This window comes from Oncorhynchus clarkii, chromosome 32, assembly GCF_045791955.1.
Source record: "Oncorhynchus clarkii lewisi isolate Uvic-CL-2024 chromosome 32, UVic_Ocla_1.0, whole genome shotgun sequence".
NCBI classification, from domain to species: domain Eukaryota; kingdom Metazoa; phylum Chordata; class Actinopteri; order Salmoniformes; family Salmonidae; genus Oncorhynchus; species Oncorhynchus clarkii.
In genome coordinates, this window is record NC_092178.1 from 23,414,497 (window position 1) to 23,428,415 (window position 13,919).

Below are 13,919 nucleotides of genomic sequence, written 5' to 3' on the forward strand. Positions count from 1 at the left end.
AGATCCTCAGAAAGTTATACAGCTGCACCACTGAGAGCATCTTGACCGGTTGCATCACCGCTTAATATGGAAACTGTTTGGCATACAACTGCAAGGCGCTACAGAGGGTACTGTGGTGTCAGAGGAAGGCCCTACAAATTTGACTCCAGGCACCCAAGTCACAGTCTGTTCTCTCTTCTGCCGCACGGCAAGCAGCACCGGAGCTGAAAAGGTACCCGATCAGCTTCTACCCCAAAGTCCTAAGACTGCTGAACAGTTAATCAAATGGGTACCGGGACTTTCTGCATTTCACCCCTACCTACATGTAGATAGTACTTTAATCAATCACCTAACCAAACATCCACGTACATATTACTTCCATCAATCACCACAATTATCTAGTACCCCAAAAATAATTGTATAGTTTATTGCCTGTGTATAAACAGTGCCTTGCAAAAGTATTCATCCCCCTTGGCATTTTTCCTATTTTGTTGCATTACAACCTGTAATTTAAATATATTTTTATTTCATGTAATGGACATACACAAAATAGTCCATATTGGTGAAGTGAAATTATAAAAATAAATTGTTTCAAAATAAAATAAAAAACGGAAAAGTGGTGCGTGCATATGTATTCACCCCCTTTACTATGAAGCCCCTGAATAAGATCTGGTGCGACCAATTACCTTCAGAAGTCACATACTTAGTTAAATAAAGTCCACCTTTGTGCAATCTGTCACATGATCTCAGCACATATACACCTGTTCTGAAAGGCCCCAGAGTCTGCAACACCACTAAGCAACGGGCACCACAAAGCAAGCGGCACCATGAAGACCAAGGCAGTCTCCAAAACAGGTCAGGGACAAAGTTGTGGAGAAGTACAGATCAGGGTTGGGTTATATTTTTTTTTATCAGAAACTTTGAACATCCCACGGAGCACTGTGAAATCCATTATTAAAAAATGGAAAGAATATGGCACCACAACAAACCTGCCATGAGAGGGCCACTCACGAAAACTCATGGACCTGGCAAGGAGGGCATTAATCAGAGAGGCAACAAAGAGACCAAAGATAACCCTGAAGGAGCTGCAAAGCTCCACAGTGGAGATTGGAGTATATGTCCATAGAACCACTTTAAGCTGTACACTCCCCAGAGCTGGGCTTTACAGAAGAGTGGCCAGCATTAAGCCATTGCTTAATGAAAAAAATAAGCAAACACGTTTTTTGTTCGCCAAAAGGCTTGTGGGAGGGAGACTCCTCAAACATATGGAAGAAGGTACTCTGGTCAGATGAGATTAAAATTGAGCTTTTTGGCCATCAAAGAAAACACTATGTCTGGCACAAACCCAACACCGCATCACCCTGAGAACACCATCCCCACAGTGAAGCATGGTGGTGGCAGCATCATGCTGTGGGGATGTTTTTCATCGGCAGGGATTGGGAAACTGTTAAGAATTGAAGGAATGATGGATGGCGCTAACCGCCATCCATCAAGAAATTCTTGAAGGAAACCTGTTTCTGTCTTCCAGAGATTTGGGACTGGGACGGAGGTTCACCTTCCAGCAGGACAATGACCCGAAGCATACTGCTAAAGCAACACTTGTGGTTTAAGGGGAAACATTTAAATGTCTTGGAATGGCCTAGTCAAAGCCCAGACCTCAATCCAATTGAGAATATGTGGTATGACTTAAAGATTGCTGTACACCAGCAGATCCCATCCAACTTGAAGTATCTGGAGCAGTTATGCCTTGAATAATGGGAAAAAAATCCCAGTGGTTAGATGTGCCAAGCGGGGTGAATAGTTAAGCATGCTCAAGTTTCCATTTTTTTTGTGTCTTATTTCTTTGTTTCTCAATAAAAAATATTTTACATCTTCAAAGTGGTAGGCATGTTGTGTAAATCAAATGATACAAACCTCCAAAAAAGGTTGTAAGGCAACGAAATAGGAAAAATGCCAAGGGGGTGAACACTTTCGGCAAGCCACTGTAGCCATGTCATTGATATTTTATTGTAACTATTTTATTTGTATCTATTTGCAAATGTTCTTGCTTTTTATCTGCATTGTTGGGAAAGTAAATATTTCACGCTATAGTCCACATTTGTTTTATTTGGCGCATGTGACAAATAAAATGTGATTTTGATTTGTGCAGTTTGTATAAGTATGCCCCCCCCCCAATGCAATTCTAAATTCTAATTTATCCAATGAGTTATTACTTTTGTGTCAAATTAACAAATTATTATAATTTGTTGAATTTATAATAATATTCCGACCTTGTTTAGCATTATCTAGTGCAAATATGGCATGAATCCACTTTGTATCCGTTTGAACCACTTTCAATGGGGGACTTTTATTTTGATGGCGAAGTGCAAATTCCACTATTGTGGCGAATCCTTATTGTGGCTAGCTTCACACAGGTCAATTTGGGTGCCACTGGCAGCGGATAGACAATGGAGCAGCTGGCTGTCTGATAGAAGATGCTATAATGAGGTCGTGCAGAATTCTTTCAGTGTGTTTGAGCAACCAAGATTAGGTTCTTAGCAGACCTAATATATAATACTCTCAAGATTCATTTTTTTGTACATATCTTGTCAAAGCAAATATCCCAGAATGGTGGACTGTCGTGAGCTAAATGGCTGCTTTGGCTTGATAATCTGATTATGACTTGCTGTGAGAGTTTGGGAAACCATAGACCATATGGAGTGAACTGTCTTGGGTCCCCTGTTTGTTACTAATAGGCTGATGAGAATTGTGAGGGTCTGTTGCTCAGATACCTCCCCATAGAGAAATGTAAACAGATCTCAAGGGCCACAGGTGACAGGGACTGCATTTTACTCAACCACTGTGTTTGTTATTGCACAGTAGATTATTTGCTCAGTTTATATGAGCCTATTGCATGCTCAACGGCTCTCGATCAATTATATACATTCATTACCACAACAATACCGTTTAGATTTCCCTATGCTTGAAACATTTACATTTTTATTTGATCAAGTTTTCTCCTCAGGCTCAGTCACTTTTTGGCCTCTCCTTGGGTGCAATCCTAAGTATTTAACAATGAGATCCACTGCCTTAACCAATGGTGTCTACTGTGGGTGTGTGCCGGGCAATTAGCCTAACCAAGGAAACCTTCCAAGTTCCAACCAACCCACTAATCAACCAACCAACCAAAGCATAAAGGAGCATTGACGGAAACATTTGAGGCTACACTGGACTAGTAGGATTTAGACCAGGGGTGTCAAACTCATTCCATGGAGGGATGAGTGTCTGCCGGTTTTTGTTTCAGTTAATACCTAAACAACCAGGTGTGGGGAGTTCTTACTAATTAGTGACCTTAATTCATCAATCAAGTACAGGGGAGGAGTGTGAACCTGCAGACCCTCGGCCCTCCGTGGAATGAGTTTGGATGGTCTTAAATCCCGTGTCAAACAATCAAATTCAAACAAATGGCTACTGCTGTGCCTTAGTTCTGATAATCAGCTGCCAGTGCCTGCAGACACAGAGTTCAATCATTTATCTCTAGTGTAATTTTTTAACAAAGTTGTGCACATGTGTCTAATACCAGACCCTCTTTGATAAGAAGAATGCTGCCAAAAAGAGGGAGGAGGAGGCAGCAGCAGCAGCAGCGGCGGCGAACGGCAGTGGCGATGGGGGCAAGCCCGAGGGAGGAGGTGGAGGAGCCAAGAAGAAGGGAGGAGAGAAGTTGTCAGTGGAGAGGGTGTACCAGAAGAAGACCCAGCTGGAGCACATCCTACTGAGGCCCGACACCTACATCGGCTCTGTGGAACCGGTCACCCAGGTGGGTTCGGTTTCTTAATGACTGTGGACGTCTAGCTTGTGTTCAGGAGGGTGCAAAAGAAAACTTGTGAGAAGAAAAAAATGTCACTGCTGTTTTGTGCCAAATGAACTTTTCTCATATTCTACACCAGTGGATCCCAAACGGAGAGGTTCGGCTTTAAACTTACTCTTGAAAGTTGTAACAGGTGAATGCACAAGGTGTAATTTTGAAATTGGGTAGTGAATCATCAGCTCCTCTTGTCATGTTAGTCATTGCAGACCGTAGAGCTATTTATAACTGGTCAGAAATGTCCAGATACACTAGCCCATGTCAGCTAACGTTTTTTTATTAGGTTTCTTTGCCCATAGATGTTGTTGTAATTTTCTTGTCACTCAAATATCACATGAATATACACTAGACATGGCAAAGTTTATAGAATTGAAACAACATTTTATTAAAAACTGCTAAATGTTCTTTGCACCCCATGACAAAATGTGTAGAATTGCAGGAAATAAGCTTCAAACCTGCAAAATTCTCTCTACCAATGAGGGGTGTAAACAGTTTGTGTCATAAACAGTGCTTGTGTCCTTAGAAATAAGACATTCCACATGCTGGAAGGGGGGCCCGAGTGAAACAGTTTGGGAAGCCCTGTTCTACACAACGTTAGCCACAACAACATCCAGTTCTATAGATGGATCTAACAGAGAAATCTGGTGTTGCTCTTTGTTGTTGTTGCGTAGTCAAGTATTATGAATGGTTGATCAATAGACCTATCTATTTCAACCCTTTCAGCAAATGTGGGTTTTCGATGAAGACCTTGGAATGAATCTACGAGAAATCACCTACGTCCCTGGATTATACAAAATCTTTGATGAAATTCTTGGTAAGTCTATTTATCAGGGTATTTTAAAGCAGAACATACACAGGTAACAAGGTGGTCATTATGAGCTAGCCATAGCACTCAGTTAATTGTTATTAGGCTCTTATTAATCAGTTATTATCCCTTTATATCAGGCCCAGTTATTACTGTAATGGCCTCTGGTGGATTTTGCCTCAAGATCGGCAGGTAGGGGCCTCCCGAGTGGCGCAGCGTTCTAAGGCACTGTATTGCAGTGCTAGAGGCGTTACTACAGACCCTGGTTCATTCCCAGGCTGTGCCACAACCAGACATGGCCGGGAGTCCCATAGGACTCGTCGTCCAGGTTGGGAGTGTTTGGCCGGTAAAGCTACTCCTTGTGGTGGGCTTGGTACCTGCAGGCTGACCACGGTCACCAGTTGAACAGTGTTTCCTCTGACACATTAGTGCGGCTGGCTTCCAGGTTAAGCTGGCAGGTGTTAAGGGGCGCGGAGGACGAATGACTCCACCTTCGCCTCTCCTGAGCCCGTGTTGCAGCGATGAGAGAAGATCAGAATTAGGAAGAAAAAGGGGGTAAAAAAGCAGCAGGTAGCCTAATAATTAGCCAGAAGGTTGCTGGAATCCCCGAGCAGACTAGGTGAATCCCCGAGCAGACTAGGTGAGAAATCTAGTTGCTACTGTAAGTCTCTGGATAAGAGCGGCTGCTAATTGACTAAAATGTAAATGTAAGCGATCATAAAAATCTAAATTGTTTGACGTAGATTCTATTTTAGGTATACTTTTCTATGCCAGTCGACCAGTCTAAATTTGACATTTGATTAATTTAGCAGACACTTTTATCCAACACGGGCTTACATACAGTCAATCTATTGTTGTAGGTATGATGATATTATTTTTGTACACCAGTGACTGGAGATGAAAACCAGATTTTTAGCTCAGCTTAATATCTGGTCCAACAATACCTCTGAAACATCTATTAGATGTAACCAGTTGTATAGAGGAGCTAGCTTGTCCTTGTGTGTTCTGTGTCACTCTCCTCGCTTCTACTCCTCATGTAGTAATTTGTCTGGAATGAAGAGCCGTCTGAGGAAATCTTTTATTGGTTGTCAGTCGCACACTGATTAAGGCAAGCGGCAGTAGAATCCAGCACTAGTCTCGCTTATGTGTTTGACTGACTGGCACATTAACATGGTGTACAACCGATTATTGTACCGGAAAATGTTAGGCGTATGCATTGATTAAAAGATGAATACCCCTGTCCTGTAACAGTACGTTTATACTAGGCAGTACCTTGAGCGATCAAACTACTGGAACTAGGTCAAATGCAATGGAAGGAGACACGAGAAGTCATCAAGTTTTTTTGCTCCGCACACTGTGCTCATTTAGCTGTTTTATACTGGTGATAAGGTAAAGACAGCCGCCTGTCCTCGCTGCCCAAATATTCACTAGTTCCTACCACATCACCTGTAATTACTGACTAGACACAACTCATACAGGGTCAGTCACACAATGTCACATTACAACCAAAGCAAAGGCTTTCTAATGCAAACCGTATAACACACAGGAGACTTGATTGAGGCTATTTGACTTTTCAATATGTTTTCAGTATGCAAGACTTGCTGTGTTGAAAGGATGTGGTTTTGGATTTTATAGGCCAGGCAACATTTAGGCTATTGATTCTCAAGTGTGTCTAAAGCTCTTGATGAAAATGCCAGTACCAAGTATCTTTTCGATAGTTTCTATCAACACAATTGAATCCCTGCAGCCTACTACTTCTCATTTCAACATGTTTTTCTCTACTCCACAGTCAACGCGGCCGACAACAAACAGCGGGATAAGAGCATGTCGACCATAAAGATCTCCATTGATCCGTAAGTACACATGACCAGTAAGCAGTTGTCAATCATTGGTCAAGTCCAAAAACCGTACTGTGCACATGGCTTAGGTAGGCACAGCAGCTTCTATCTGATGCAGGTGTCATGAATCCGTCATTATCATAAGTTCTGTTTAACAGTTCTGTTTTGTGTCGGCAAAGCCCTCAGCTCGTGTGTAGGAGTCAAATCATTTGAGCATAGCAGCGCCGCCTCAAAAAAAAATGCGCAGTGCATGCTGCCTAGGTGGGTGCAGCCGCTTCTTTTCATCGGAAAACAATGGCTCACCCATTGCCATTTTTGCTGTTAGAATGTGAAAGCCCTTTCAAGCATCACTTTGAGGTAGTTGAGTGAGTGGCTGTTTAGAAGATTTAAACAAGATGTATAAATGTAACATGGTGCTTTCATTCTTTAATGCCATCAGATTGTCATGCTGCCTGGGTCTCTAGACTTCTTGCCGTTAAATGATTGATCTTTTAGCGGCGTTAGGTGGAAATGGTTCTGGTTGACCAATAAAACCCAATAGTTAAACTCACTAAGTAGCCTTATAAACAGACACTGCCTTCAGAAAGTATTCATACCCCTTGACTTATTCCACTTTTTTTTACTTTACAGCGTGAATTCAAAGTAGATTTAATGCATGTTGTTTTTCTCACCCATCTACACACAATACCCAATAATGACAAAGTGAAATTTTGTAATTTTTTTTGTGCAAATTTATTAAAAATAGAATGCAGAAATATCTTATTTACAGTATTCACACTCCTGAGTCTTTACAGCTGTGAGTGTTTCTTTTACTCCTAATTTAGGCTTGCTGTAATAAAGGGGTTGAATACTTAATAGCTCAATACATTTCAGCTTTTCATTTTTCATTAATTTGTAAGATTTCAAAAAACATTATTCCACTTTGACATAATGGGGTATTGTGTGTAGGCCAGTAACAAAAACATCTACATTTTAATCCATTTTAAATTCAGGCTGAAATGCAACAATATTTGAAAAAGTCAAGGTGTGTGATTACTTTCTGAAGGCACTGTATCAAAGCATGAGGATTTTTCTGTGGGAGGATGTCTTTGACAATGCAGAGCATCCAATTTGTTGAAGTGATCGGACCACTGTGATGCCTGTGGGGTATGTTTGTGTTAAAGTCTGCATTGTGCATGGATCAGCTGAGTATTTAGCTGTAGGTTGATCCGTGGCACAGTTCTTGGTGGTCTTGGTAGTTAGCTAGCAGCAAGGGGCTTTAGGGGATGGGCTTAGGGAGAACAGAGTGAAGATGTGGAGGAGAGAAGCTCCAGAGGAGAAAGAGATGAGAGGGGAGCGGTGGAGAGGAGAGGTAAGAGAAAAGAGGAGATGGAAGGAGGGTGTGAGGGAGATAACAGGACCATGGAGAGACAGGGAGGTACTGAAGAGGCTGATAGATCTCTGGGTAGAGAGAGAGACAGGGAGGTACTGTAGAGGCTGATAGATCTCTGGGTAGGTCTTAATGAACAGTCGGTTCTGGAATTCAGGGAGCTCATTTAACATGCTGTTCACCTACGGCACGGCAACCACAGCAATCTGCCGAACGCTCGTATTCCTCTGGGGTTTCTGTCTTCACACACAGGGAGAGAAAGAGCAGACCGCTTAGCCCCAGTGTCCTTAAGCAGAGCTCCCGGTCTTCTCCCTGTGAGGCCAGTCTGCACTTCTCTCTCCCTATAAGGCCCTGTCATATCTCTCCTCTTATGCACTCAGGACATGCGTTGGGAGTCCAGAACCCCCTAACGATTATCAGGTCGCTAATGGCCTGGTACTCAGGGCTCGATTGTCCCTCTAACCAGTCAATGCAAATGCTATCGAAAATCACATCAAACACATCATCAAAACAGTATGTGCGTTTAAAACTCATCTCACTGTGATCCATTTGAAGAAAGGAGTTCAACAATGGGTTGAAACTGAGTGGATACCTGCTCACTGGATGTTGTTTCAAAACCTAAAGCTGTCCACATGCTTCCCAGCTGAAACAGTTCAGAAGAGTTTGTGCATATATTATGACAACATTTAGTGATGCTTATGTTCGTTTCGGACTTCGTGAGGGGTTTGTCAGTTGTTCGGGCACACAACATATTTTCTTGCAGCAAATCACTGAGGCCGTCATTGTAAATAAGAATTTGTTCTTAACTGACTTGCCAAGTTAAATAAAGGTTAAATAAAGACGCCCCTTCGTCGGTGATAGGTCAACAGTAAGGATTCTTCAGGAAAGTCTTTCTTGTCATCCAATGAGAGAAGACTTGTTTTCATGCACATTGTTTGGTGCAGTATTTCCAAATAAAACCTCTTAGTTCGATGTAAAATTGCGCAACTAAGATCTCCTTGACAAAAACGTCAACTCAGTAAATGTCATTAATTGTATCTTAGATTAATTCTGACTATTTTGAGGAAGTGTATACTGGTTACGGCGTCTCAAAATGGACAAACAGTACTATTTCCGCTTATTTCTCTTTTTTTCAAGCGAATGTCTTTAAGGGAGTATACGAGCACACTCGTTCGCCTTGCCGACCTCAGCTAGCCGCCAGCCGAACTAAAGCATGCTGACACCTTTACACAATGAAATGAACAGCACTTTATAAGGTGATGATTAATTCAAAACCTCCATATGCATATTAGAGCGTATGCATACGCATAGAACTATGTATGAGCCCAAGCCCGGAAAAATATAGAAGTAGACCAACTCATATTCTGTTCTTCTGAAATACATTTTCTTCATATCATAATGTTTCTTTAGAGCTGAATAAAATAAATCATGGATGTATTGTGATGGTGTATATTAAATTGATTTATTAGACTTTTTAAAATGTAGATGTTCCAAAAGCACACATCAGTGGCTTGTATGCATGGAGGCCTGGAGATGCTCAACATGTTGTTAATTAACGGTCAGTTACCGTGAGAACGGATGTATTTTGCATGACAGTAACCAGCTGACAAAATGTCATTACCGCCAGAGCCCTAATCTAAAGGTTAGTACGTCTAAATGGAAATACGTAATGATTATTCAAGTTGGGTCATGATGTTTCTGTCTGTTCTGTGAATTTCTTTGGCATGCATTGTTTATCCCTTCTTGTTTATCCCGCCTAGTTTATTCCTACATTCATCATCCTCCTCTCTTCCTTCAGTGAGTCCAACACCATCACCATCTGGAACAATGGTAAAGGCATCCCTGTGGTGGAACACAAAGATGAGAAGATGTACGTTCCCGCACTCATCTTCGGACACCTCCTCACCTCCAGTAACTACGACGACGAGCAGAAGAAAGTCACAGGTGACAAAATCACTCTGAAAACGAGAATCTAATTAATTAATTAATTATTGTCCATTTGTGTAACACCATTTCATATGGTTTCGATAAAGCTTCAGACAGAACGTCCAACCTAAACCATTTTTACTGTCTGCTTTTATGATCTCAACTGAATAGTTTTGTGGTAGCCCTTGCAGTGCTTAGTAACACAACACTGGAGTGAGTGAATGACTATAGCTCTTCAAGGACAATCTCTCCATAGATAAAAGCATGTCTCCCTTCTGTTTTCCTCCTAGGTGGAAGGAACGGGTACGGTGCTAAACTCTGCAATATCTTCAGCACAAAGTTCACAGTGGAAACTGCATGCAAGGAGTACAAACACAGCTTCAAACAGGTACAGACAACGAGAAAGCACAGTGTGATTGACATCTGTTGTTTAGTCAACCTTGAAAATAACATTCTTCAAACAGCTGAACTCCAGTTGATGTTTTGCAGGAGTACAGTATGTAAGGGGGTGAGTATGAGTTGATTTGCACTGTCGAGGGTGGTCTCACAGGACTTCTATGTTGATATTGTAGGATTCTACATAGTTTTGGGGTATTTCGGTTATTTCTCGTAAGCTAGATGGTTGTTGTCTTTGTTTGTGTGGTTTGTCCTACAATTGTCACTTTCAATGAAATGACTCACCAAAATAGTGATGGTTCGTTCAATCAGTTTCACAAGGCTTTTTATTAACTCGTATCTCTTTGATGGAATTTCACCATTCACCATATTTAATTGGGGCAGCAGGGTAGCCTAGTGGTTAGAGCGTTGGACTAGTAACCGGAAGGTTGCAAGTTCAAATCCCTGAGCTGACAAGGTACAATCTGTCGTTCTGCCCCTGAACAGGTAGTTAACCCACTGTTCCTAGGCAGTCATTGAAAATATTAATTTGTTCTTAACTGACTTGCCTATATAAATAAAGGTAAAATAAATAACTAGAATTTTTTTCTTAAGATGTGAAGAATGTAGTGCATTTCATGACAATCTCTGTCCCCTTCTTTCTCTCTATTTCCCCCTATTTTTATCTCCCCCTCTTTCTCTCTCCCTCCTTAGACCTGGCAGAACAACATGGGGAAGACGAGCGACCCCAAGATAAAGTTCTTTGATGGGGACGACTTCACGTGCGTGACCTTCCAACCGGACCTGTCCAAGTTCAAGATGGAGAAGCTGGACATGGACATCGTGGCTCTGCTCACCAAGAGGGCTTACGACATTGCTGGCTCCTGCAAGGGCGTCAAAGTCATGCTCAACGGGAAGAAACTCCCTGTAAGTCTCCCTGCCCCATGTAACCAACCGCACATAGTAAGATGGGCTGTCCCATATACACAGACTGTATGCTGTACATAAGGTGCCAAGTCTTGGAAGACCCTGGGAAGAACGTTTTGACTTGGGAAAAAACCATTTCACTACACCTGTTTCAATACAATGTAATTTGCTAATAACCGTTCCACAACCAGAGCCACTATCCAGACCTGGTTTAGGCTCCTCTCACCTGTCCTTGTCCTCCCAGGTGACAGGGTTCCGCAGCTATGTGGACCTGTACGTGAAGGACAAGCTGGATGAGGTGGGCGTGGCCCTAAAGGTGGTCAACGAGTCCGTCAACGAGCGTTGGGAGGTGTGTCTCACCATGAGTGAGAAGGGATTCCAACAGATCAGCTTTGTCAACAGTATCGCCACCACCAAGGTAACATCCCCTCAGGGAATTATGTTGTTATTTTACCAGAAATCTACCCTTTGATTTAGAAAACTATGACTTGACCAATCTAGGAATAATGGTTGAAAGGAAGTGCCATTTGCACGTGTAAATATGCTGGGATGAGTGTGCATTTTAATGGTATTCACATCTTGGAGTATGACTTTAATCACTTTCTACCACATTAGACATGTTTTATGTACTACACTGCTTGTTTTGTGTCATTCAGGGTGGCAGACACATTGATTACGTGGTGGACCAGATCGTAGCCAAGCTAATAGAGGTGGTGAAGAAGAAGAACAAAGCTGGTGTCTCAGTCAAACCCTTCCAGGTTAGTTATTGCTATCTTATTACTGTGTTATTTCTGTCATGTTACTACAATAGTGTTACTAGTGGTTACATTCTTAGTACACTGGTATAGGAGCAACCTAATGTAAAGTCTGGTCAGTCTTAATGCTTTGTTTTTCTCTCTATCAGGTGAAGAACCACATCTGGGTGTTTGTGAATGCGTTGATCGAGAACCCAACGTTTGACTCCCAGACCAAGGAGAACATGACCCTCCAAACCAAGAGCTTTGGTTCTAAGTGTCCTCTGTCTGAGAAGTTCATCAGAGCGGTAAGGAGATTCTTCTTCTTAAATGACTTTTCTTTACCACAGTGAAATATCACTACCTCCTTCATGTGTACATCCTATGTTGTGCATTTACTCTCTACATACACTGTTTCCTCACTGAGAAAGTCAAGTTATTTAGATTGAATTGATATCATATGATCCTAAAATCTGTTCCATGTCCTCTTGTGTTCTCAGTTCACCTGGAGTATTAAACAATGATATATCATATTCAATTATTTATTTTGTCTGCAGGCGACTAACTGTGGCATTGTGGAGAGTATCCTGAACTGGGTGAAGTTCAAGGCCCAGACACAACTCAACAAGAAGTGTTCTTCAGTGAAGTACAGCAAGATTAAAGGCATCCCCAAGCTGGACGACGCCAACGATGCCGGTAAGACAACCACAACGACTCTGCCCTGTTCCTAATCAATTATCCACCAAGAGGGCCTATTTTACCAAATGTTTACATTGACACTAGTTGAAGATATTTAATTAGGCTGGGGGAACAGAGCTAGGCGGTTGGGCCCCACCCCACTTATAAAACATTAGGGGAAACACTGTTTCCCTCATTGTCGTCACACGTCATCAGAGTGAGCAGTTGATCACTGTATGCTGGAAAACATCCAGTTTGTTATTTTTGATAAAAACAAAACCGCTGTTAATTAAATAAGAATACCAAACTTGTTTTTGTGTGGATTCTGCGACGTGTTTAGCTTTTAACATCCAGAAAACACTGCTAACCAAACAACAGTGCTAGGTGGCTGTATTACAGACACCAGTTGTCGTCATGGAAAGACGCATTGTTAAAAACTTTTGAAAAACAGTAAAGAGACAATCTGGATACTAAGGAGATCCTGAGGGAAATCGACGAGTACCAACAGCTTTACGCTATGGAGGAACAACATACTCCATCATGGAAAGTTATTAATCTATATGGTCCAAATCAGGATGATCCACACTTCTTTGAAAATATTTATACCAAGCAACAAATGATCAAATCATTACGGTAGGAGACAAAAACACAGTGTTAAGTACCTTGATGGACCGTAAAGGTAATCACTCTACAAAGTATCATCACACCTTGCCCTTAACGAAATCACAAATATTATGGACACATTAGAAATAGTGGATATTTGGAGACTAAAAAACTCCCACCTAGTGAGATACACATGGAGGAGACTTAATTGTGTCTTTCTCTCTTGCATCAAAGGTTAAAGTTTTAATAGGAGACAGAATGTGATCAGATCATCATCTAATTGGCCTTCACATAACTCTTATAGATTTTCCACGTGGATGGGGATATTGAACATTTAATCATAGTTTACTGGAGGACAACTTATTTATAAATGATTTTGTCTTAGTTAAAACTGAATTTTTTTCAGTATATTATAGGAACAGAAAATCCACTTATTGTTTGGGATACATTTTAAATGTACCTTCATTGAATTCAATATTCATCAATAATAAAAAAGCAGTTTCTGGCTAAAGAGACAAGACTAACAAGGGAAATCCATGAACTAATAGTACAGGTAGATAGCAATAAAAACAATACTACAGAGATACAAAATAATAAGTTAGAGGAAAAACAAAAATAACTCAAGAACAATCTAATGTAATCTATTACAAAAATAAAGCAAACTGGATGGGAATATGGAGAAAAATGCACAAAATTCTTCCTGATTCTCCAACACAGGAACGCTAACAAAAATAATTTGCAGAAACTCATTACTGAAGACAAAGTAATCTATGATTCCCCGAATTATATTTTAAAAGGGGAAGCTAAATATTTTAAGCAGATATTCTCTTTTCCGTCTCAT

The 13,919-nt window shown here is 41.2% G+C and overlaps 1 protein-coding gene across 4 annotated transcripts in view; it reads left to right on the forward strand.

The window, feature by feature from the left end:
* Positions 1-13,919, forward strand: part of LOC139391673 (DNA topoisomerase 2-beta-like) — a 40,944-nt gene that overhangs the window by 7,387 nt on the left and 19,638 nt on the right. For 2 of the 4 annotated variants that reach the window (XM_071139100.1, XM_071139101.1), the window contains exons 2-11: positions 3,542-3,775; positions 4,547-4,637; positions 6,418-6,481; positions 9,634-9,779; positions 10,052-10,149; positions 10,851-11,063; positions 11,308-11,481; positions 11,720-11,821; positions 11,968-12,105; positions 12,355-12,493. In XM_071139100.1, coding sequence (XP_070995201.1) covers positions 3,542-3,775; positions 4,547-4,637; positions 6,418-6,481; positions 9,634-9,779; positions 10,052-10,149; positions 10,851-11,063; positions 11,308-11,481; positions 11,720-11,821; positions 11,968-12,105; positions 12,355-12,493 — 1,399 coding nt within the window. The remainder of the gene's footprint in view (positions 1-3,541; positions 3,776-4,546; positions 4,638-6,417; positions 6,482-9,633; positions 9,780-10,051; positions 10,150-10,850; positions 11,064-11,307; positions 11,482-11,719; positions 11,822-11,967; positions 12,106-12,354; positions 12,494-13,919) is intronic. The other 2 variants (XM_071139102.1, XM_071139104.1) reach the window with 2 other exon arrangements.